At 37.9% G+C, this 25025-nt stretch overlaps 1 protein-coding gene across 2 annotated transcripts in view; it reads right to left on the bottom strand.

Annotated features, from left to right (window-relative positions):
• Nucleotides 1-18496: 18496 nt before the first annotated feature.
• Nucleotides 18497-25025, bottom strand: part of LOC150080072 (dopamine D2-like receptor) — a 206405-nt gene continuing 199876 nt past the window's right edge. For both annotated transcript variants that reach the window (XM_090382040.1, XM_090382041.1), the window contains one exon: nucleotides 18497-19175. In XM_090382040.1, coding sequence (XP_090238166.1) covers nucleotides 18955-19175 — 221 coding nt within the window. In that variant the 3' untranslated portion in view covers nucleotides 18497-18954. The remainder of the gene's footprint in view (nucleotides 19176-25025) is intronic.

Raw genomic sequence — 25025 nt, 5'->3', positions numbered from 1 at the left:
TAGAGAGTTAACACAATTTGTTCATTACTGATTCGCTATTAACAAATTGCAAATGATTTCAACAATTTTTTCGCTCAACTAACCAATCTCAGTGAAGGTTATAGCTTCACATACATAATCGAATTATTCCTTGTGATTTGAGTGATAAATCAATATTGAATTATTGATCTCATTCTGCTTCCATTTTCTGTTCTGATTCATTATCTGGTTGGATACCTTTATAAGCCTTCTGCTCTTAGGTAGTTAGGTAATTAATCTTCGCCTGCATCCATTCGAATGGAAAGTGTAATTGTCTGTAAAACTGTTTGCGTTCTAAGGTTTGTTTGGGTGTTTTTGAGATGGAGCATCAAAACTCTTTAAACTTGCGCAGTCTCATTTAAATGAATCCTTAGTTTGCGCTGATTTATTAAGAGAGTTATCCAATAGATATTGAAAATGTTTTTTTTTTTTAATATAGAAAACTGTAATTTTTGAAAACACCTTTTTTTTTGTTTATATTATTAGTCATGAATCATTCAACCGAACCATCTCGTGCACTGTAGATTCTTAATGATAATTCAGTTCCTTTTTAAGTCGCCTTTGAAGAAATCTTTTAGCGAACGTAATCTTACAAGATGTTGCGAAAGGCTTATGGTGTTGAGGTAATCTCGCTAGTCTACTGCTTTTAGCTGATTTGAATAGTTTAAAAAAGGCCGACGCTCGTTAGAAAGAAATACACTGAGTTGGCTTTGCATTAGCAAAGTCTAGTTAATACTTGGTGTAGCCACCATCTGCCCGTAATACAACCCCATACACGTCTTGGCATGGACTCCACAAAGTGTTTCCAGGTTTCCTGTGGTAGTTGCAAGCGACCTCCTATTGTCAGTTGTCTGTTGGATGTTTTGTGTCTTAAAGGAATTTCAAAGGAAAATTCTTTTATCTTTAAAAGAGATCCAAGCCACATTATTCGAAGATGTGTTTGGGAAATTGGACCGCTTGCCATTTCTTCTAATCCAGAGAATTTCACCTACTGTCTGTAAAACTTCAATCACTCGAACCTTCCCAGTCCCTAAAATGTGCATAACCAATTCCGCTTTGAACTTTACCAAATTCTCCTTTTAATTTGTTTTTTGTCAGATACAAAAAATTGAGTTTCCTTAGTTCATTTTATCGTTGTAATGCTAATGCTAAAACAAAAACAAAAACAAAACAATGGCTACTAGTTAATGTGTATTTGAATTTATGACTGATTCCGAAAGTTTGGAGATAATCAGGTGCTTAATCAGCATAATCTTTTTAGATGTTAAATCGAATACTTCGGTATTATTGTATTTGTGCAATCATACTTTTAACAGTCGCTAATTTATTCAGCTGCTCAAGCAACCACTGTAGAATTCTTTAAAATTATCTAAGGAAAAGTTAATTGCATTCTCCATCTTAGAGTATACTGATAATGATCAATTCTGTATAATTTTATGTTATCGTGGTATAATTAGGCAATATAATCACGGGAGTACCCATTTTTACCTCTGCCCTGAATTTGAAATGATTTCCAGAATTTGTTTAGTTTGATGCCGATAATTGAGAACTTGAGAAATACCTAGAGCTAATATGGCTTCAAGTTAACACCAACCATAATAAAAATACCATAATAACAGAAAATACCAATAGTCAATTTTTGTGCTGGATAACTGCATTATAGAAAGTAGGGGAAATTCTCTAGATTAGAAGAACTGGGAAGTGCTCCAACTTTCAAAACACATCTCAGATTAATGTGGCTTTGACTTCTTTCAAGGATGAAAGAATTTTCCTTTGACAGTCCTTTAATCAGACACGAAACATCCAGCCCACAACAGGAGGTCGCTTGTAACCATTCAGAAATATTGATCTGTTTTTAGCTTTCCAATGAGAATGGAAATTACATTGATGAAGACTAATTTTTGATATCGTTCTATTTGGTATATTAACATGAAAGAATATAGAATGGACCTAGACAGATGGAATCATGGACAGATTAAAGGATATCTGTTTATTATCAGTGTAAACTATATTTTAATAACCTGCCAAATAAAGCAAGACGTACAGGTGAGTATATAGAATTACATTTCTTGACCTGCAGCTGACAAGGTGACCTATAAAACGATATAAGTGATGAATGTACGCAGTAAAGGGCCAGGAGTTCATTAAATTAAGATTAACAACTTCCTTCTCTCGCTCAGAATTTTAATCCGGCAGTATTCAGTAATGCAACATCGCTTGTTGACCTTTGACCACATTCACCTAGTGACTTCGCTCAGCCATTATTTGCTTCCATCCAAATCTTCATAACAGTTGACAACTTTGTGCAGGTTTCGTGTAGATTGTGACCCCTTTGCATAACCTCGGGAGTTCCCCCCAGGTGGATTCAACGTCCAAAAGTGGTGTGATTAATTAATTTCGTGAATCTTATCATTAATTGTGTCTAGAACGGCCATACTACAGTAGGCTATTTGGAAGTTATTAATTACAATCCACATAATTAACGACTGGCGGACTAATGGAAAAGCAGTAATTAAATTTTGTATCTTCGACCGGATAGTGCGTCTAGTGCTCGAAACGAGAGCCAAACTAGTATTGCGTATCACATGACTGATCAACCGACTATTTAAACTCATTAATTACTAGTTGTGGTCAGATCGAAGTCCTGTATATTGATAATTTCTAAGCAAATACCTAAATAGAACTTATAAGTAACTTAATTACGTTGGAATTTAGTGAGTAATTGGCTGACCAACCAGCCATAGCACATAAACAAATGTACATGCAGTAAAACACATTAGAGACCTCTATAATTGTTCAACTGATGTATCTTCGAAATATTCCACGATCTAGTTGGATAACAAAACTGTACATGTGGCTTTAGCTGCTTTGTCTGGCTCTTAATTTCCATTTGTTTCTGCAGCTCTGGTGTAGCATTTGCTGAAGTTTCTGATTTCGATCCATCGCAATCAAAAACTTCAGTTCTGTGTTGTATTGCGTGATCTTCAGATCTGTGTTGTTTAATAATGAAATTGCTGGAAATTAGCGTTGGGTAAGGTTATTTTAACCCAGTGGTGTTTAACCCAGTAAGGTTATTTTAACCCAAAGGTCGCATTGTAGAAGTTGTGGAAGTGTGTCTGTTGGTCATTTTGCAACATATAGATTAAGATAATATTTTGCTTTGATTGATCTGGTTGCGATTTCAATAGATGTTTCACATTTGGGATTAAACAAAGTTGTCCAGAAAGGAGTTCAGTGAAGGATCTTATCTTCTAAGCATAATTTAATTGCAGTCGTTGTCGTTTGAGACTTAGTGGTTCTTTTGTTTCTGCATAAAGAGTATATACGGACGATGTGTGAAATGTATCTGTTGCCATTATGTTGTCTCCAGAACAAAGCACGGGGAATCCCCATCTCTTCCATCATGTAGTACGATTGATGGTTTTTGAGGTTGTGATGGACATAATGATCCAATTGGCCTTACATTTCCAGGCACAGTTCTAAAACGGTGTTCTCACACTGGCCACTGGATAGCCTACCGGAGCGAAGCTATTGGTAACTCTCTAGGAGGCATCCTGATCAGCTGGTGTATAATTTTGCTGACTGTAGTCTGCCAGATAGTAACTGCAGGAGAGTTTGAGAAGCGAGTGTATGCGGGGAAGAGGCATCGTCGAAGCCAAATTTTGTCAAGGAGCTGGACATATTCTTGTTGTGTGTATGCTATATCCAAAAATTTCATTACTTTATACAGCATATCCTCCCACCTTCACTTTATCACTGAATACCACTGAATATATCATTAATAATGAAATTAATAGATACAAAAATTTATCTGCAAAAAGAGCTAACCTTCCCATACACTTTCTTATTTAATATACAAATGTACATTGAAAGGACAGAATTCATGGGACACCTGGTTCCTGTGTAACGCGCGACGCTGTCACCCTTCTCGCTAGTGGATGAACCTACCACTTGGCAGGTATATACACTTTCCTACCATTAATATCCGGATACCCCTCCATGGATGGGGAAACTGTGCATGCAACACGTCACAGAACCTGCTATAAATATGCACACTGGCTTCGAACAGACAATTGCAAAAGAGGGCATGCAAGATGACACGTTCAACAGAATTATCTCAACAGTTCAACAGAATTGATCACCTCAACAAATGCCGTACGCCGATTAACGTGGTGTAAGGAACTCGAATCCTGGATTGTAGAGCAGTGGAAAACAGCCTTATGGACAGATGAGCGAGGTTCGCACTCTACCAGTCTGATGGCCGTTCCTGGGTGTGGCAACTGCCAGGGGGACAGTTCCTTCCTGATTGTATCCTCCCAACAATGAAGTTTGGTGGAGGCAGTATCATTGTATGTGGCTGCTTTTCATGGTTCAGCTTGGCCCCCATTAGTTGTTATCGATAAAATCATGAGTGCTGTGCAATACCAGGACAGCCTAGACAATTATGCACATCCAACATTATGACAATACTTCGGGAAAGGCCCATACCTGTATTAGCAAGACAACCTGCTGTGCCATACTGCTCGGGTCGTAACAGAGTGGTTTGAGGACATGGGTGTGGAAAAGTTAGATTGGCCAGCCTAGAGTGTTGACCTGAATCCTATCGAGCATCTTTGGGATGTGTTGGATCGTCGATTACGTGCACGTCGAGATCACAAAGAATAAGGTCGAACTGGTGGCTGCGTTAAAGGCTGAGTGGAGGAACATATCACTGACATTTATAAAAAGCTCGCTGAGAGTATGCCGCGACGATTGAAGGTCAACATAAAAGCAAAAGGTTTCAGCGCAAATTATTAAATGACACAATAAAAGCTCTTTTTTTGTCTAAAGGCAGGTGTCCGGATATTAATGGTACGGCAGCGTAGGTACACTGCATCACTGATTTCAGTAGATGGTAATTCGATGTCAGTATGGACAAACGTCGTGAGTTAACCGACATTGAAAGAGGGATAATAGTGGGTGCACGACTCTGTTGTGGAGGTGGTACAGAAACTGTACTATCCTCGTTCGACCGTATCAAGAATGTATCGGGAGTACGCCAGTTCTGGAATAACATCTCATCGTGGACAGCGCTATGGGAGGAGAAAGGTGGTGGATGAAGGTGGCCGTCGACGTCTGTCTCGCTTTTTTCCCCAACTACTTTGTGCTCCTGTCGCTTTCCAACTGGAAAGCGACAGTAGCACAAATTTCCGCCGACTTCAACGGCGGAAATTTGTCTCCACCAAGACCATCAGGCGATCATTGCCCACAATAAGATATTGGAGCCGTCGACCCACCAAGATCCTAGTGTAATACCACGACACAGGACGGGCTGTACGGCTACACTGGACGAAAGAACAACGGAAGTGGACGTTAGATGGTTGGAGGCGGATCCGATGAGTCCAGTTTCCAGTTATTTCGAGAGGACGGGATGGCACGAATCTGGCAATACCCGCACGAAGCTATGCACCCGTCATGTCAACCAAGAACTGTTCAGGCAGGTGGACGGTATTGGTCCGGGGCGCATTCAACTGGCACACCTTGGGACCCCTTGTACGTCTAAACGCATCTTTGAACGGTCCGCGTTACGTGTCCATCCTTGCAGAACATCTGCATCCTTTCGTGGTCATCGTGCACCTACCGTACAATGGACTCTTCCACCAGCACAATGCTCCTCCCCACAGAGCTGAGGTGACTAGATCATGGTTCGAATAGCATTCTGCAGATTTGACCATCATGGAATGGCATCCCCGTTCACCGGACACACTCTGTGGAGCATGTTTGGATGCCGTGGAACGGTCCGTTCTAGCTTTGGATCTTCCACCCAGGAATACGACGGAATTATGGATAGCAGTGCAGCAAGCATGGATGCAAATACCTGTGGAACGCTTTCGTGAACTGGTGGACACAATGACTTGTCGTTGGTGTGCCTACCCGTTACTAGGTAGTATCCCATGATTTCTGTCCACTCAGTGTACTTTTACTCTTTCTAAACTAATGTAGTAATCCGTTAACGGCCACTCCCGAACTATCTAGAAAACTTCCATTTGTTCAGTGATCGCCAATATGGATTCGGTCAGAGTCGATCTGCTATTGACATACTGAGTTATCTTACCCATCTATGGACAAATTCAATGGATATGTGTGGTGAAACTCAAGCAGCTGCTTTCGAGACTTCAAAGGCTTTAGATCGTGTTTGACACAAAGTTCTGAATAAGTTTTCTTCTTATGGGCTGTCGACTGTTTTTTGTAATTAGGTATCTAGTTTTCTCTCTGACCGCTCACTACGTGCGATGGTAGATGTCCCTTTGTGTTCTAACTTCTCCACTAATGCTGGTGTTTCCCAAGGTTCAGTTCTTTCTCTCACTCTTTTGCCTGTTGTATTTAATGATGTCCTTCTATTACCTGTAAAATCTATCCATGGTTTTAATTCTAAAGGTTTTAGAACCTTTAGTGTTATGGTTTGCTTAAAAAATTGCCTCTCTGTTATTCTCCTGTTCTGTGATAGGCTAGATATGCTAAAGTCGTATGTTCTCTGGTGAATGCACTTGTCACTATGAGACAACTTATTATCACATCCCACGAGAAGGTATCTCGATCCTTTCTGTTTCCATTCTGTTCCGTCTATCTGCCATTAAGTGTCTATCCGGTGATACAATGGTTATGTTCACTGTCCTCCCACACTGGAGGAAAAGCCCCAGGTGCCAATCCGGTCAATGACGCCAGGAACTCTCTCTCTTTTGGGTATTTTTCACTCCGTAGCTGAGTTAGTCGATCTCAAGAGTGCACAGTAAGGTTTCGCCTCCTGGATATTCCGGTTTGTCGTCCAGCTCAACAGGCAAATCGGCCGAGAACATACTCAATTTATCAACGATGTTCAATGGTGAAGTGAGGGTGTCTCTTGGGTCGTCTCCGGTGGATATAATGAATATAAGAACAATCCCAAATGACCATCGTCATTTAGGATATTGTTCTTACATTTATTATTGTATTGCGATGAAAATTTTCGCACAGTGATCTGTCGTTGAGCGCTGCACCCTTTGCTCATCCTGAATATCGACATTGCATTATCGTTTACAATTCTGTCGGTGGGAGGTGGTTTGACCCGTTAGACACCATTTACCCGGATGGAGCACAATAAAGAAAACATGAAACTACACTGCAGAATTTTTATTCCTTATTAGAATCCTTTCCTCGGCGAGTTTAAAATCTTGTTTGTTAACTTTGGCATTTTTAATGTTATTCGTTATGTAGTTTTAATTTGCTTCTTTTGTGTGCTTATACTCAGGTTGTTTACCTCTTTGGAATTATTGGTGCATGGTGTAACGATGTTTAATTTTGTTACATAATAAGCTTTGTGGTTGTTTATGGAAACAAGACTTGAAAGAACTCCATAACTTCCTCATATTTTCCTTCTAAGAACCCTTTTAATGGTCTGATTCAAGAAAAGTCAAAAAGTGATAATTCTGAATTATAGGGGTTGGTATGAGGAAACACCATCCGTTTCAGATCCTTCGGGGAATTAATTAAACCTGCGGATGTACGAGGCCTGGCATTGTATGGACAGCAAAAAGATGCCTGGATCGTTAACCTCTATACTTTGACAAATATTGCCTCTTAACTACTTCCTTGGGTAACTTACGTCCGTAATCCTCATTTACAGTCTTTTGCTCCTTAAGAAAGTCAATGGATTTTAGCTTTCTTTTAATATATACCTTTGTGACCGCGATGAACATTCATCCCCATGCTGTGTTTTAAATCTGGTAAACCTTTCGTCCAGTTTAATGTTTATTTTGATAAAAACTTCACAATAATACGCTGCACAAAACTACCACTTTCTTTTTGGACACGACTCTTTATGATTCTGCATTACGCTCTCATAAAATTTTATTTTTAAGTTATTTTCAAATAATATAATCTTTTAGCTTTCCGTTGCCTTTTGAATACGTTTTGTTGGTGTGTTTATATCACGTATTCAAACTCGCCAAAAAAGAACTCTAATAAACTAAAGCTATCGTATCCACACTACTTTGTGATGGAAGAAGTAGAACCACCACCGTAGAAATTCCTGAAGTAAAATTCTCTCAGTGCTTTGATATCTAGGAGAAGTTTTATTTCCGAGAACATGATTTTTTTATGTGTTGTTGACAGGTGACTTGATCTCCTTTTACAAGCATGACAGATGTCATTGATTTGTAGTCTCTCCCTTTCCTTCGAGCAAAGAATAACAAGTTCAACTGGGTTACTATAATATGCTGACTTGTTGCTGGACCATTCTGCTGTCATTTCCAGCTTAAATGGAGAAATCCATGTGTACGCGATTTCAGACTGACTCAGAACTACTTCTGTCAGAGTAATGCCACGCGTTGGCTGCCTTTTTAAATCTCCAGAGATGGTAAAGGATACTTTTTTTCCTTTTTTGGAACATTGTAAGACTAGTTTATAAAGCCACACACTTTCATTAGAATGAACGAATGTAACATTACCAAGTCTTCGTTTATTTCAATATAAAACAACTATTAGACAATGTATGAGTATTTTTCTTCAATAAAAACAAATTCTTAGCTAATCGAACAGAGAAAATTATCATTAACTCAGATGATGGTCCTCCTACACAGTTTAAGATGACTTATCCAACGTATATGGGACTAAAAATTGATCTGCAATACACTTTCATACGACTCTAAATGCTAATGAGTGTTAGCTTCTACAGACGAGGCTAACTAGTTATAAGATCTCCAAAATAGTTTCCTGACCGAATTAAAACTCTAAATACAGTTAAAAATAATTGATATTTCAAAACAGATATTTATTTATTGTAAACAGGAGCAATTTCTTCTGTGAGTTTGTTACCAGGTGTGATCCAAAACCTCAGGTACTGATATTTTCATGAAATTGCGAGGTTGCAACGAGTTTATGATTTGTTGCAACGTGTTTGGTGATTCGTCACGTGAATTACGCGTTCCGAAAGTTGCAGAAGCTTTGAAATCGGTTTACACAATGTGAAGAAGATCCATTCCTAATAGCCAGTAAGCTTTTTATCATTTCCCAAATATTAGTTCAGTCCCGAACTATTTAACCATACATCCTATACTGGTTCTTAATGACCACGCAAGCATTTCAAGGCTTTAAGGAACCTGTAAACTCGAGGTTTCCTTTTTTTTTGGCTCTTTAAAATACCGTGCAACTGAAAGAAATCATACTTAACTCTACTGAAGGATAAGTGCTATAGAATGACCCAGTATTCTCTAAAGCTGTACTCCGAATGGGTTTTGATTAAATAAGAATTATGCAAAGGATCTATTTTGTTTCGTGCTGATTGGGAGAGTAGCATGTCCAAAGTTAGGAAATTTTGGTACAGTTAATGTATTTGCATTAAATTCGTATGGTCCATCGTTATGATAATTAACACTCAATTATCCACACTCAGTATTACTCCTGCTAAAGGAAAATTGTAATTCTTTAAGAATATTCTACAATGAATATTTAACAAAGCTTTATTTTTTTTTTATCGTAGACGGTCCTTATTCCTTAGAGAAAAATTTAAGATACTAAAATGTCTCAATGTATCTTCAGTTTTTGTCTTAGCATTAGCATTAGCAAAGGCACATGATGCAAGAAAGCAAGCTTATGTAGCATCAGCCAAAAAAAAAAAAAAAAAACAACAACACACTCTTCTCATTTCACCCATCCACTCGCTCCAAATGTTTGTCAAGTTCTGCCTTGAATCTATTTAAGCTATCAACTTCTACAACGACAGATGGAAGTTTGTTCCAGCAATCAATCACCCGGTGACTAAAGGTAAACTTCCGCACATCTATCCTCAATTTGAATTTATGCCCCCTTAGGTGATTATTCTGAGCAAAAGGAAGAATCCCATCAGCATTGAGCATGCTCAAACCATTCAAGGCTTTATACACCTCAATCAGATCACCTCGCAGGTGCCTAGTCTCTAGACACTGTAATTTGCAAAACTTAAGCCTTTCTTCGTAAGCGCAACCCTTTGCTCTGTTCACTAATCTTATTGCCCTTCTCTGTACTCGTTCCAACAGCATTACATCTTTCTTAAAGTTGGGCCTCCAGACCTGTATACAGTACTCAAGGTGTGGCCTGACCATTGCCTTATACAAGGGGATAATCATCTCCTTATCCCTGCTAGAAAAAATTCTGTATATCATTGACAAGACACCATGAGATACTCTTGCAGACCGTCTGCACTGCACAGAAAACTTCATATCTGCCTGCACAATTACCTTATTTCGAATGGCTTTATAAAACAAATCAAAATACACCTCATGAGGCAATGAATAACTTAAGAATCGATGCAGAGTGGATGTGGAATTATTATTTATTTTATTTTTTTCAGCCAGAATTCTTGGTTTTGGGACACGTGGGCTGAGTGGCATGAGTGCTAATGCTGTCCTAATGAAAGACATCACCCTTGCGATTGGTCGATGAGTCCTGTTTCTTTCAGTGCATTGGTCAGACTTTGGAGTTGCTGTCAGTGAATTTCGTTTGTAATGCAGCTCAATGTATCATGGGGGTGCATCAGAACTCCTCTTAGCTGTGGTGTAGAGTATGCTCCAATCGACGACGGTTGACATTGTGACTCATTCATCCCAACTCATTCTTGGGATGAAAAGCAAGTGCTTTTCATCCCAAGAATGAGTTGATTCAAACAAACGTTTGAAGTTGAAGTTTACGGTGGAATAAATATTTACTGATTCCGTGAACTACTGGAACCACATTAGAGCCACCTAGAATAACCTTATGTACCCATCTGTTCTCTGGTTGGTTTCCTGTTGGACAAAAACCTGCGTTTCTAGGGGTTGAGGATCTTGCTATTGATGCGTAAGACGGACTAACTCATCCACTGAATGAACAAAGCCCATAAAAAGTTCCTAGCATCCTTGACAGGATTCGAACTTGGGCCTCTTCCACCCTCTGTGGTGGTTATAACCATTGTGCTACTACTCGCGCGAATCTTTTAGTTTGCATAGATCTCATCAGTATACGTGTAGGTTTATTGAAATATCCACGTGATGTGCACAGCTAATATAATAACTAAGTAGAAAACTCTTATCGCCGACAAGAATCCAAGCAGCATTCTTAAACAGGTGTGATATTTGAAATGTTTTCATCCTTTTATTAAAATTTTAACGAACTTAAGGGAACTAGGATACTTCAAGATTTGTGGGAGGGAGACCCCGATGGTGGTGGAAGGACATAAAGTAGCCTAGAAGTCTATCATAATAAAAGTCTGTAAATCTAAAATCAGGATCCGTTACACATCATCATAGGTAAGGATCCGAAAATACGTGAAAGTACATTGGAGTGACACTATAAAACATCAGCTGTAGAATATTAAGTATTTATGGGTACGTAAAACGACCAGAACGACCTTATGATCATTCTGTTTGTTTGTGAGACGAAAAACACTGCCATCGAGTGAAAACAACCCATTTCTCTCGTATCAAACAGAATCAAATATGCAGAATGCAGAAAAGCAATCGCAGCTTCTCTTCTAGCTGCTTCCACCTCTGACCTTATGACAAACAATTTTACAACATCGGTATGCAGCGCCTGGTTAAATATTAGAAAAGCAAATCGCGGTTGGTGGAAGTATGTGGGGAATTAGCTTTCTCTCTTTCAAATTATGTATGTATGTATTCTTCTTGCAAAACTCATTGCAATTTGGATGATATATCTTGACAAAAATAACACGCATTATTTAAGTACGTATCTTTTTAATTTCGGGAAGTTGAAAAGATTTGTTTTAATGCAATTACATTGCAGTAGAGAAAATATTTAGACATAGTATCCATAATTTTACAAGTTTCTAAAGCTACTTTAGAAATAACGACTTTGCCAACCGAGTTACTAGTAGATTAAATTCAATTCTCGTATTAATTACGAATGTCTTTGCCGTGTTGTTTGTCACAAGAGATCTGCCAACTTCCGGTAGTGGGGCCACCTGAGATCACTGATGTATTATGAGTGCTCGGCGACACTGCTTGATCTGAAGCAGGTCATTCTCGATAGCAGAACGTTCCAGGAAGAGATGGACAGCTGCTGTTGTGTCTGTAATCAGCCGTATGTAGCTGTATAATGAACGTTAGAGGTGAGCATAGTCGACCGTAGTTATAATGAACATCGATCACTTTATTACCGACAAGAATGGTTAATATGTTTCTAATGAGCACACCTGGTAGCACAAAATTAAATTATACCGTATGCAGGTTTCGACTTAGGAAGTGTCCAGGACACACCTGACACGAAGAGTTTGATCTTTGCAGATCTTATAGTGCTACAGAGATAAGATCGCTGCATACTTTGTGTTACGCATTGGGGTATATTTAATGCCACGAGGGCATCAATATACAGTTAGTTAATGATGACCTACATATTCAAAATACATTACGTAACTGCCTGCGCTCTTCACAAAATAGGGTCTTCTATGAGGAATCTAAAAGTTTGTTAGTAGTCAGGAGAATGGTATAGAGGTAGGTGGTGAACAGTCCTCGTGGACAACAGAGTTGGTATAATCATCGTCTTCCCAACGCCGAGTGGAAAATACCTGAGTTCGAATCCCGCGATGACGCGAGGGATTTTTATGGGTTTTTTCACAATGTGGCTGAGTTAGTCGGGCTCAGGCAAAGGCAAGAGTCTTTTTCTTAGGGAAACTCGTGTTTTTCCAGAAAACATCAAATCCCCAACAGACCATGATATTTACAAATAATAAGAGAGGGAGAGAGAGATAATGCGCTATCATCACAATGCACTTCGTAATGAGCAGAAAAACGATAAACGAACATCTTTTTTTTGCGGTAAACGAATTTTAATTGCACTGTGCATTCAGCTATTGTACGAGACATTTGTTTTCATATTACGGCAACTTTTCTTATGAAGTTCCTTCTAGATTTTGTGGACATAATGGCACAAAAGGAGATGTTGTTATCCTTCTGCACTTGTTGACCTTTCTTTAACGTCTTTGGTCTAAGTGGGTTTGTAATGGCGTGTCCTCATTACTTAACTTAAGCATGGACAAACACAGCAATTCCCTGGTAATGGTTTATGGTAGTCTACTGTATCCGATATTGTTAAAATAATTACTTTGGGCAGGGAAAAGATTACCTTGCTGCTGCTTATTTGATATTTACTCTTGCTGTTGCATCCCTTCTTTCAACTCATCCCATTACTCGCTCCAAGACTATTTCTGTTTTTAAAGGTCGCATATTGATCCGTTTTTTTTGCTACCTATGCATCTTTCTAAATTATAAAGGTACAAATATATCGATCGGTGTGACTTCTATTCTTATTTTCCTGATGGAAAATTTCTTTTGTCTCACGATCCTAATGCTTTCCCAGCCTCATCACTGAAATTGTTCTTTTAGAAATGAAATCCTAATCTTTAACTATTGTCCTTTATCAAAAATCATGGATTTCCAAGAGATTTGCTTGAGTTGTTCAGCACAAGACTCAAGTAATAGCAACTGATTTGGTTCTGAATCCTTAGGCCCATTTTTCTCATTACAGATAGCAGCAGCTGTAAATAAGTCATATTCCAAACTGAGCTTTAAAAATTCAAAAGTAGAAACCAGTTTATGTGTTACTGGTCCTGTGTCGGGTCTCAATGTTATCCATCCTTTCTCTATTACATGCAAATGGCTCTGTTGCGCGTGCCATCTAAAGACAAAATTTACCTATTATAGGTTTACCATAATAGGTATCCTCCTACTTTATGGTAAACATATGAGAAGAGACAAAGGTCGTCTCCTCTCATTATACAGAAACATTCGACTCAATTATCTCCTTTGGGTATTCAACGAAAAGAGAATAATAGAATCGTGAATGATCTTAATGCTGGAAATCTTCAGGTCCTGACGGGATTTCTCGAAACTTGTGTCCCAAACTGTTCCTTGCGTTCCTGTTTTTTTGTGCTACCTTTTCACTCTGATTATTCTGCTTGTGTTCCTTGAAATAAACTTTGAAGCAACTGTGACTACAAAGCATAAGACCATCTAACTAATTATTGTCTTACACAATGTGTTGTGAATGGTAAATAAAGTCATTCAAGGCTATGACTTTGTTCCTTCGATATTAGATCTAATACCTACTCTCTGAAGAGTTTCCAATTATTACCTTCTTATAGAAATTGATGAATGCGTTCATGCTAGCTAGTCTACAAAATTGAATTGAAATCAACGTTGAATCTAGTGCTTTACCGAGTACTTTGGAATGGAAAATCTCTAGGAAGATGTCAATCAGTATTCAGAGGAAAGGGGAGGAATTTTTCCCACATACCATCCCTTGAATTCAACGCAAAGTTTTGGTGCTTTTGAATTCCTATGATTGTCTACATAATAGTTTTAATTTTTCTGAAAAATTCTAACAATCGTTTTGCCAGACTGCGTTTATACTGCATATTATTTCTATGAACAATAGGCAAATAATTAAGGGAATTAAACAGAATGAAAACTGCAGCAGGTATTTTTGACGCTGATAGCTTTTGTCTAATCTGAATAGATTCGATAGTGGTGCATTCCATTCTACGTTCGTTGGCCATTCAAAAATTTAAGGAAATTTTTTTTTGGTCAAAAGTGATTAATAACACTATTTTGTTTTAGTCAGAAATATTTTGAAGTGGCCCGAATTAGATTTGCTTAGGCTGTAGAAAATTACATTCATCAAAAGGAAAATAAACTGTAATTTAATGTACACTACATTCACATTGAACAACTCTAATATAAAATTAAGTATCTTCTTCTCAAAAATATATCCCGTCTGGTTAATTATTTTCGAAACAAAAATGCCTAGCGTTTTATTCTATTCTAGGACAAACAGAGGATTTTTTCAATTAGAAACTAAGAGTTTCAACTGTGTTCATTGGGAACCCCTTTTTTGGTACTATTTAAGAAACAGTTCAGCTGTTCACGACTTTGGTTAATAGTTGACAAAGAATTTGAGCATACACAAATGACAAGAAAGCAAAAGCACAGGTACCCCCTCTTCTGACATCGACTAACTCGGAAACATTGTGGAAAAAAATTAATAAGAATTTCTACCGTGGAAACGGGATTCGAACCTAAGCTTTTTAGAAGCAGTGTAGATGGATTTAGAGTGTAGGGTGTAGAGTGTGTTTAGTGTCAAACGGCACTAGGGGTTTCCCCCATTTCCTCGTAGTATACATTGTGGATGTGAAACAGAACACTGTTAATGCCATAGGCTTAAAGGTATATGGAATTACTTTGGTATATGGAAGTAATTACTCAGTAATTACTTTGGCAGGTCCTGCCACCTGAGATTTCAGTGGTTAGGACCTAAAAAAAAACGTTATAGCCAAAAGTGTAGACGGATGGTGATCGTAACGACTGGGCTAACAGGATGGCGCTGCTTCAATGAATTCTTCTTCTCCACCGGAGGCCAGTTTCTTTGCGCATGATGCCACCGTACCAAACACTGTGGATTTGCCTTCGTGATTGAGGGGGTTTTGGGCAATAGCTTGGCTGTGGAGTGTCAATTGATGCTCGGGTTGAGTTGGGTTGTTTATAGTTTTGCCAAAATAACTAATACCATGAAGCATAATTATTGTTTTTGTGGTAGGTTTCTCTGTTTGTCATTGCGGTTAGTACAACCGACTACCCTCTCCTATTGGATGAAAAAAGCCTGAATTTCATCCCTAGCCAAAGTTAAGAAATACTGTGGTTGGTATTCTGTACGCCAAGTACGACGAAAAGTCTCCCATTACCTTTTGCAACTTCATTTACATCTCCGTACTTATATAAACTATATTTGCATAACATAAAATTTGTAGAAAATGTCCTCATTCATTGTGCTAGTCGCAAGGGTGTGTTGCAGAGATTAATAACTATGCAAATACAGGGTGTAGCAGAGATTAATAACAATGCAAATACATGGTGTTTTGCGTTATTATTAATCCCTCCTATTTGTTAGTTCTTAGTTATCCTACAGACACCACCAGCTTACTGATACAAGACTTTGACCAAAAGCTACTACCATAACCACAAACATATTTTTTTTTAAGAGAAATGCCAAAAAACTCAGCATTTACATCATATTTCAAATGCAAACACCTTCCTTCATTATACGCATAGAATGATCCACCCAGCCATCATTTATGCAACTGTGATATGGGCCCCAAAACCAACTCTCCGTATCATCATCAACACCTATGAATACTGGTTTCTCAGATGTCAGTCATTCATATTCTAAATTAGCTCAGTAATATACACTTCTGACAAAAGTGATGTTTTTAACAGTACTCCAAAATTCAAACCGACAACAGAATCCATGAAGCTCTTCACAACCATAAAAATGACCACCGGTTCATTTCTATGGATGTAAGTTCACCAAATGTTCAAGGTGGATGCTACTGGATGACACCCAACCAGTGTTTCCGAACTGCCCCTGTGCTCTACAATAATGTTCTATAAAAATTCTGGTTAATATATAAATTCGATTACTAGTTCGTATTTTCGAATGATATATTTTTGTAGACGCAAATTTTGAGGCCAGTACGTGAACAAACATAATCAAAATGTTTTTGATAATGAACTCGTATAATAGACGGATTTGCCACGGAAAGAGATCCAAGGTTATGTTGAGTACACTGTACAAATTTAAAAACTCATCAAGGAGCAACAGATGGCCTAAAAAAACCACGAGAATGTTTCTGTCCATTGATAGATAGATTAAATTTTGCTCATGTTATGTACGAAATTTATTATAACTGTTTAATAAATAAAAAAATATATTGCATAAAAAAGAGTTTTATATAATTTTAAATTTATTTTATTTAGTAATTGAAGTCCTTACTTTCTCTAATTACTAAATAAATTAAATTTTAAAAATGATAAATTATAAAAAATTAAAAACTTTAATTGCAACACTGAATAAGTAAATGTAAAAATCCTTCCGGATATTGCAATCTAAAATCTAAAAATAATTGATCACTTTATTCCACTTTCAAGGTACCACGATATCCTTCCAGAGCTTAGGAAAAGGCAGGAAGAGATTCGAGTTCGGACTACACTGAAACAATTTTTCAAAAAGGCAAGCAATCTGAGCATAGAATGCTCTTGCGAAAAAAACACTGATACCTTTATTTTAAGATAGTTTTTAAGTGATTTAATTTATTATAAATTTGATAAGTAACTTAAATTATATTTTAGAGATTTAAATATCCTAAAAATTTTGGCCTGATGATGAGATTATGAAATAAATCCGAAACCAACCTACAAATTGTTTAGAGTGTACCAATTACTAGATACATTTTATCCTCTATATGGTTTTACAATAAACTGAGTGAATTAAAAATTAATGTGGAATAAAGCGTCAGTTTAATAAAATTTAATATTAATTATCCATCTCCAAACATTTACACTTTAAATTTATTCATATACTGAAAATTAAAAATAAATTAAATGTTTAAAGCTATACCACTTAAATCAACACACTAAAATGGAGAAAATAAATTTTATTTTTAAAAATTTGAATTATCCGACCAGTATCAAACAAGCTATTTTAATATTTTTCCCATGCAATATGCATTTTTCTCTCAAAAATCGTTATATCGATGTTTTTATCCAGGCTACAGAGATGTATTAATATTAAAATAACCTGGCTCATCCTCTTATTTTACCCAACACGTATTTGATAACAAAAATCGATCTTAATCTCAAAACCGGGGACGACTTCCGTTATGTGCTTGCCTGGTTGATCGAATAGCTCCGAAAAGAAAACAAATATCTCTCGCAACAAAATCCCATTAAGAAACATTTAAGACGGAAAATAGGTGGGCAGCAGATAAGGTTCAGCCATTTTTCTTACTCCTTCAGCTTTCTTCGCAACCAGTCGTCTTCTCTGCTGCTGCTTCATTATCGATGTTGGCGAACAAAACAGTTGAACCCTCCCATCTTTCACATATGGTTGCAGTTCTCTAGGAGAATGAAGCCATGCAGGGATCGAGAATGCTCGCTAACAGACCATACTATCGCTGAGGTGACGATTTATGCCAAGCCGTTGTGTGCTGACAGGGACCAGTAGGTGATAGAAAAAGAAAAGTGTGGCTATCGAACAAAGGTAAAAGCGAGCAGAATATCGTGGTTTACTCCCTCTGTCCTATTATGTGGTCGTCCTCAAGGGAAGACTGCGCGAAAAGTTTCAAATGCTCCCGTAAAACCCAAGCAAACAAAATCCTTTACTGTAATAGAAGTTGCACTTCCAACCGGCAAATGGCCCTAATTCAAACCATTTTCTTTCTAATAATAAAAATATCCTTAATAAACTAAGTAAAAGAAAAATCAAGAAAGAACAAATACTGTGCTTTTGTAAATTTTATTTTGACATAATTATATTTAAACACAAAAAATTAACCCTTTTTCCCCTCCTTCAAGGGGGTTTGTAGGTACGAGAAAAATCGACATTAGTTTAAATCTGTTAATTACCGAGTTCTTTGCATCCACTGTAATGTCCCAATCGTTTCCTCTGGAGATAATTTCGATATAGTTGTAATGAATATTTCGGTCGCAAGAAGGCAGCGTGACTACTGGTTTTATTTGTAGCTCACTCTTTTGGCGTGACTGTAGGATGGCTAAATTTTTGAGCAGACCTGTTCTTCTGAAAATAAATTCTGTTTAGCTACTTTCTCTTTTGCGATTTTATTTCAGAATAAATTCTTATTTTCTCTGAGTATTATTCTGGAAGATGGATGAAACTTTGACAACGATAGAGGTGGAAATTTATGTGCAAGGCCAGACAGATGAATCGATTTGGACATATTAAGTTATGGCATACTGTTTATATACACCGGTAGTGAAGACTGCTTGCTGGATTTATTGCATTTTTTAAAAAAAGTCAGTCGACTGGAATGGGAGGATGTTCAAGAACCGAAAACTTTTATAAGTGGCATAGTGAATAAGTATCTGTCGCCTGGCATTATTTTAAAGGCTCCATTAGTAATTTTTTGAAAGCTTTCCTAAATTCCAAGTTGAAAATGGTGTAAATAACTGGATTCACGCAACTGTTCATGTATCCCAACCATGTCGTGAGCAGGAAGGCTGTAACTCCTGGCCTACATTCGTCACTTCTTAGTTTTATGCATATGGCATCCATGATGTTGCACGTGAAGAACGGCACCCAGCATATCAAGAAAACACCTAAAAGAAACAAATATATTAAATTACTCTTTCGTAAAAATTCATGTCGCTTGTGCAATCAAATTAATTAATGGGTAAACTCAATTTAAAAAAAAAAAAACACGTCTCATTGCCTAAAGAGAACCTAGACAATGCCTAGATTAATTTCAAAACGAAGAATGAATACCCAGACAGTTGAGGCCATGAAGTTAATACTGTGGGTATTTTTCTCGTTATTAATCCTTCATTATATAAAAAAGAGTCCAACAAAGTTGTTCCTATCAATGGATAGTAAACCCAGGCTTTTCGACTGTGGAAGAACAGCATGTGTAACCACTGTATTGGCTGCGAGGGATTCGAAATCAGTGAAGTACGTTTGACTGGCAATTATATACTGTAAACGGTTATAAGTGTCGATGGAGCATCACAGATATACACTGCTCGACAAAATTAACAGAACACGTAGAAAACGTAGTGTAACTCCTGCAGCATGCGATGAAGCCGGACGAAGTTTGGTATGGTGGTGTATCAGAATAACAATGAAATGAGTAGACAGCGAGAAACTTCGGACAGGTATAAGGGTCATTTATAGGGGTTGATTAAGAATTACCAAAAAAAGTCACATTACAGGATGCTCGAAATATTGTCACATGACATCAGTACGGCGTATGATCTCCTCCATTGGCCAAACCGGCCTCAACTTTGAACCATGCTCGATATAAGGGTATCTATAAGATTCTGTGGCAACAAATCCTATTCTTCCACCAGCGCAGATAAAGCTTAGCAATTGACTGAGGAGTTGGCTGTCAGCGTGCAATGCTACAGCGTGCAATGCTACAGCCAAAGGAGTCCTACACATGTGCGATCGGATTTAAGTGTGTTATCGTGCTGGTCACGGTAGTCGTTGGATATCTTCAGGTTCAAGATATTCCTCCACCACTTGAGTTCTATGTGCAATGGCGTTGTCGTGCATGAAAAGAAAATCTGGGCCAACCGCACCTCTAAAAAGTCGCATATAGGGTTCGAGGAGCTATTCTCGGTACCTCTGCGCAGTTACAATACCCCTATCAAAAATATGAAGGGGGTGTGGCCGTTGATCATTATTAAGGATGGTACTGCATTTCTCGTTGTAAGGCAGCCAATTTTGTGAAAAGGAGGATGATCGTATAGTGAAAAGCTAATCGTGAACAACGGTCCAAACGAAGAGCCGATATCATGAGGGTCGATAGGACACAGGACCGATATCTAGAAGGTCGACAAGATAAAGGATCGGTCGTGACGATAGGAGGAAATTTGTGAACAGTTTATGAAAAGGGAAAAATAATAAAAAAAACATATTATTCAGGGTTAATAAAATATTTCCTATTTATGCAGTTTTTTTACTGATGAATGAAATTCAAAATAGGAAGAAATTCTAGATTTAAGAATGGGTATATTAAAAAATAATCATTGTGTGAACTAATAATTACTTTGATAATTCCACTCAGATCAGTTATATTTCCAGAATCCGCAGTTTGTTTTTTTAATCTTTGTTATTAAAAATGGGTTACTGCATGCGCTGTGTAGGGAGAGAGAAAATTTAGACTTTGGGCTTTTGGCCAGGTTACTCGGTCTTCCAGGGTCGCAATGGTTTTTTTTTTTTTTTTTTTCCTGAACTTCAAATTTTGCATTCTACAAAAAAACATAAACTGGCCATGGAATCACACAACTTACAGTAATGGTATTCTGACGCCTGTCCTCCGTGTTAGTATGACAGCTCTGCAGCATGTTCCTCGCATGAAAAGATCAAAGTTGAAATCCTGTTGATTATCACAAATATTTCTTAAAGGATCTTTGACTTTTGTTTTCCAATATTCAGTGCGCGAATTATGTTAATTTGTAAAAACCGTGAGAATGAGAAATTTTTGTCGTCAAGTATCAAAGAGCTCATAATATTGCGTCTCTTAAACAGATAGAAGAAAAGAAAAACAACTAAGTAAAAAAGAAAAACGAATAGCATATGTAATAAGAGAAGGCCTTCTTGAAAAAAAAAAAATAATACGAATCGTGTTTTGCAGCAGAATACTGATCATCCTTAACTTTATTGTGTACTTTTGAGGATGAATCCTAATTCACAAGAGAGGCCATTAATGAATTTTTGCAACAATCACCAGTGGGTGCGGGAAAATCCGCATGTTATCACCCAATTTCCTCATCAGTTGTAGTTTCATTGAATCATTTAAGCTGGTATTAATGGTGACTACCTGAGTATTCCAGTTTTGACTGCCATCTGTGCTTCATGGCCAAGAGGCCAAAAGAACTATCTCAGTGGAGTTTCTCCTTCTTTGAGGTAGTTTATTTTCAATGTAGAAGGAAATACCTTTTGCTGAAAGAAGTTCCATTGGAAATACGCTGCTAAATGTGGTTCATGCATGATGGAACTCCAGCACATTTTACCCTCACTGCTCGAAAAATTCTCGATAAGTATCCTTTCCTTTGGATTAGCAGAAGTGGGCCAACTGCATGATCTATAAGCTCTTCAGATTTAAATCCACTGGTTTCTTCTTATGGGGACACATCAAAGCTTTTGTTTACGCTACCCTGGTTTGTAACGCACAAATTCACCAAGAACGGATCGTGTATGGTTGATGTTCGACAAGAAATTTATTTTAAATTTTATTTTAAAATTTATTTTTCGAATATTTTTTAAAAATTGCAGTATAGACAGAAGAAATATGTAAAATTTATGAGATCTTCTTTTGAGCGGGACAGGGGCTTCATTATTATAAAATACGTGGTCCATAAGGAGGAAATGATCACTGTAAAATACTAATATACGAACACTGATGTATATTGCTGGGATATATTTAGTTCTCTTCATAAACATCATATATTCTATATGAACTGAATCCAACGTTAGGTTATTTCCTTATGATTTCAGGCTTAGTGTTGTCTTGCTATTGAGTCTTGATTGTCCAAAAAATGCTTAAGATTTTCTCGGTTTATAATTGATTTGATTCCCAATATGCCATTATCCATATATGGGATTTGGGAAAGAGGGAGAGAGAGAGAGAGCGAAGAGGAGAAAGATGTAAAAGAAAAATAAACTGGAAAGATGGCAAGAAAAGAAAAAGAAGAAGAAGAAGAAGAAGAAGAAGCAGAGAGATAGAGAAAGAGAAGATAAAGTGACTATCATTTGTACACTGAGTGTTTTAAGTGTTTTGTGCTCTCTCTGCCACAAAACCACGGCCATCAGTTTTCGAGCACAGACAGTTTTCACGTGTCTCGCTCTCTTCTCTTTGGGGATAGCAACAACTGCATCGAAAGAGGAAGCGATGCGCATAACCTCCACTCTTGAAAGAAGACGGAAAGAGAAGGAGAAATCCAGGCCCAGTAGGCTTCCCACTGAAACCGACCTTTTCATGAGTTGGTGAAAGGAAAGAGCCACCACAGGCATTCACTTCTGTATCGTCTATCCCCGGGGCTAAACGCTTTCTGCCGCTGAGCATCGCCTGCAAACAGGCAATTCAGCATGTGGTCAAAAGCTGCAGGAGAAACGATTCTGCTGTCAAAGCTGATTTTCTACTTATTTCAGCCATCATGAAAACATAAAAGCGCCCTTCTGATTATATGAATAAATTCATTTCTTTATCAGTAACTGCATTCTTGTTAGAGATACAAAGAAAACTTTGGAATTTATTTGGAAGGACTAATGGTAACTGGTTTAAAAAAAAAAAAAGGTCAGGAATTCTTCTGCCATTAAAATGAAAAGAAAGCACTCGCTCATCCGGATATGGTTCAAAGCACATATACATTATGAGAAACCTAAAACATCTAGTGCATGGAAGGGATATTTTTCCATCTGGTAATGTATCTGCTTTGGAATCAATGCAGAAAAGTATCAACAATAGAAGAGACTGCAGGGAAATTTTCCAGAATGACATCTACGTCGTAAAGAAAAATCCATTCAAAAATTACCGCAGAAAACTTGGCACCCTCGCAAGTAGTCGTTAAAAGAAACAACTGGAGAGCATCGGCGAAGCTAAAATAAATTTCATTAAAATACATTCATCGATAAGAGACAGTATGAAATATGAATATAATAACATGTACAGTAAGTTTCTTTTAAGCACTACTAAATGAAATATTAATTTAAACAGTTGAATGGAATATTCGAAGGTTAGGTTAGTAGTGGAAAATTATGCAAACCGCAAGCTTTCCTGCAAATTATGCAAGAAAGCAAGAAAACCTACAAACTTCATCCATCCATACCTTCAAAGAATTTGTCTAGTTCTTGAATTTATTAAAACCATCCACTGCCACAACAACATGGAAATCTGTTACAACAATCAACCGCTCGCTGGCTGAAGACAAACTTCGGCACATCTATCCTGAAACCATCCTTCTTCAACTTAAATTTATGCCCCCTCATGTAATGTACGTAGTCTCAGCAAGAGGAAGAATGCCATTCATATTCAGATTAGTCAATCATTCAAAACCTTAAACGCGTCAATCAGATCGCCCCGCTGGTGTTTAGTCTGCAGACGCTGCAATTTGCTGAACTGAAGACTTTCTAGATAAGAGCACCTTTTTTGTTTCCTTCGCCAATCTGATTTCCCTTCTCTGCACTCATTCCAGCAGATCTACATTCTCCCCAACGATGGCCTTGTAGAAAGCAATAATCCCCTCCTCCTACCTTCTAGCAAAGTTCCTGTATATTATTGACAAAATCCCATGAGCTGTCCTGGCAGCATGTCTGCACTGCTCAGAGAATTGCATACCTGACTGCACAATTACTCCATTTCTTTTTCATTTTCAACTACCTGAGTGTAGTGCCACACAGTTGATAAATTACACTGGGTTCGCAGCTACCCATATGCAGACTTTGCATTTAAACTTAGACATTAAGCCTGATATATCTTCATAAATATCATTCATAAATATTGAAAACAACAAAGGGCCCAACACTAAACCCTGGAGGACTCTATCTAATAAATTAGTCCACGAAGAGCGGTGCCCATTGATAACCACTGTCTGTCTTCTTCCATTTAACCATCCCTTTATCCAAGCCGAGTGGTCAGGAGTGGGAGTGCAGTGGCACACGCTCCTTGAGTAGACCGGGGTGGGTTCAAGCCCCTGACTGCTAAATACGGTCGATCTGCCAACCCGCACTGGACCAGCTTGGCAGATTATGGTCCATTTCCCTCAACATGAATTGTTGAAGAGACTTCCATCCTGCAGTGGGTTGATAATGGCTGCAGTTTACCTTTTTTTTTATTCATAGCAGTAAATTGCACTTAATGCCCCACTGCTCCAGTTTGTACAGCAGACTTTTATGTGCAACAGTTATCAAAAGCCTTCCCGAAATCCAAGTACAGTATATGATTTATTTTTCGCATACAGTTCCTTGGTTACTGCATCATAGCAACCTATCAATTTGGCTAGACAAGACTGCCCGTTAACAAATGCATGCCGTGATTGCAGTATGTGCAAGGTATAAGATGCCTGTCCAGATAGTCCTGTATTGCTTACTGTCTGCGCGGTAGCACAGTGGTATCATCGCAGTCCTTCCGCGATTCGAACCCAGGCTTTTCCACACCGGGTGGAAAAGGTCCGGGTTCGAATCCCGTCGATGACGCGACGAACTATAATGGCTTTTTTTTCACTCCGTGGCTGAGTTAGTCGTTCTCAGGCGTGATAGCAAGGTTCCGCCCCAGAAACTGGGGTTTTTTCGTCCAGAAAAACAAGCAGATCGACCAGCGAACACACACAATTTACAGACACAATGCATATATGGGCATATATAAGAAATATGACTGGACAGATCCCTTTCCACCAGGCGCTTTTTTATGCTCAGCTTCAACAATTTCTCTTTAACTTTCCTTTCAGGTA

This window comes from Mastigoproctus giganteus, chromosome 9 (genome assembly GCF_048544385.1).
Source record: "Mastigoproctus giganteus isolate SK-2022 chromosome 9, ASM4854438v1, whole genome shotgun sequence".
Taxonomy (NCBI): Eukaryota; Metazoa; Arthropoda; class Arachnida; order Uropygi; family Thelyphonidae; genus Mastigoproctus; species Mastigoproctus giganteus.
Note: the sequence above shows the minus strand (reverse complement) of the source record. Positions and strands in the feature narration are given on the sequence as shown.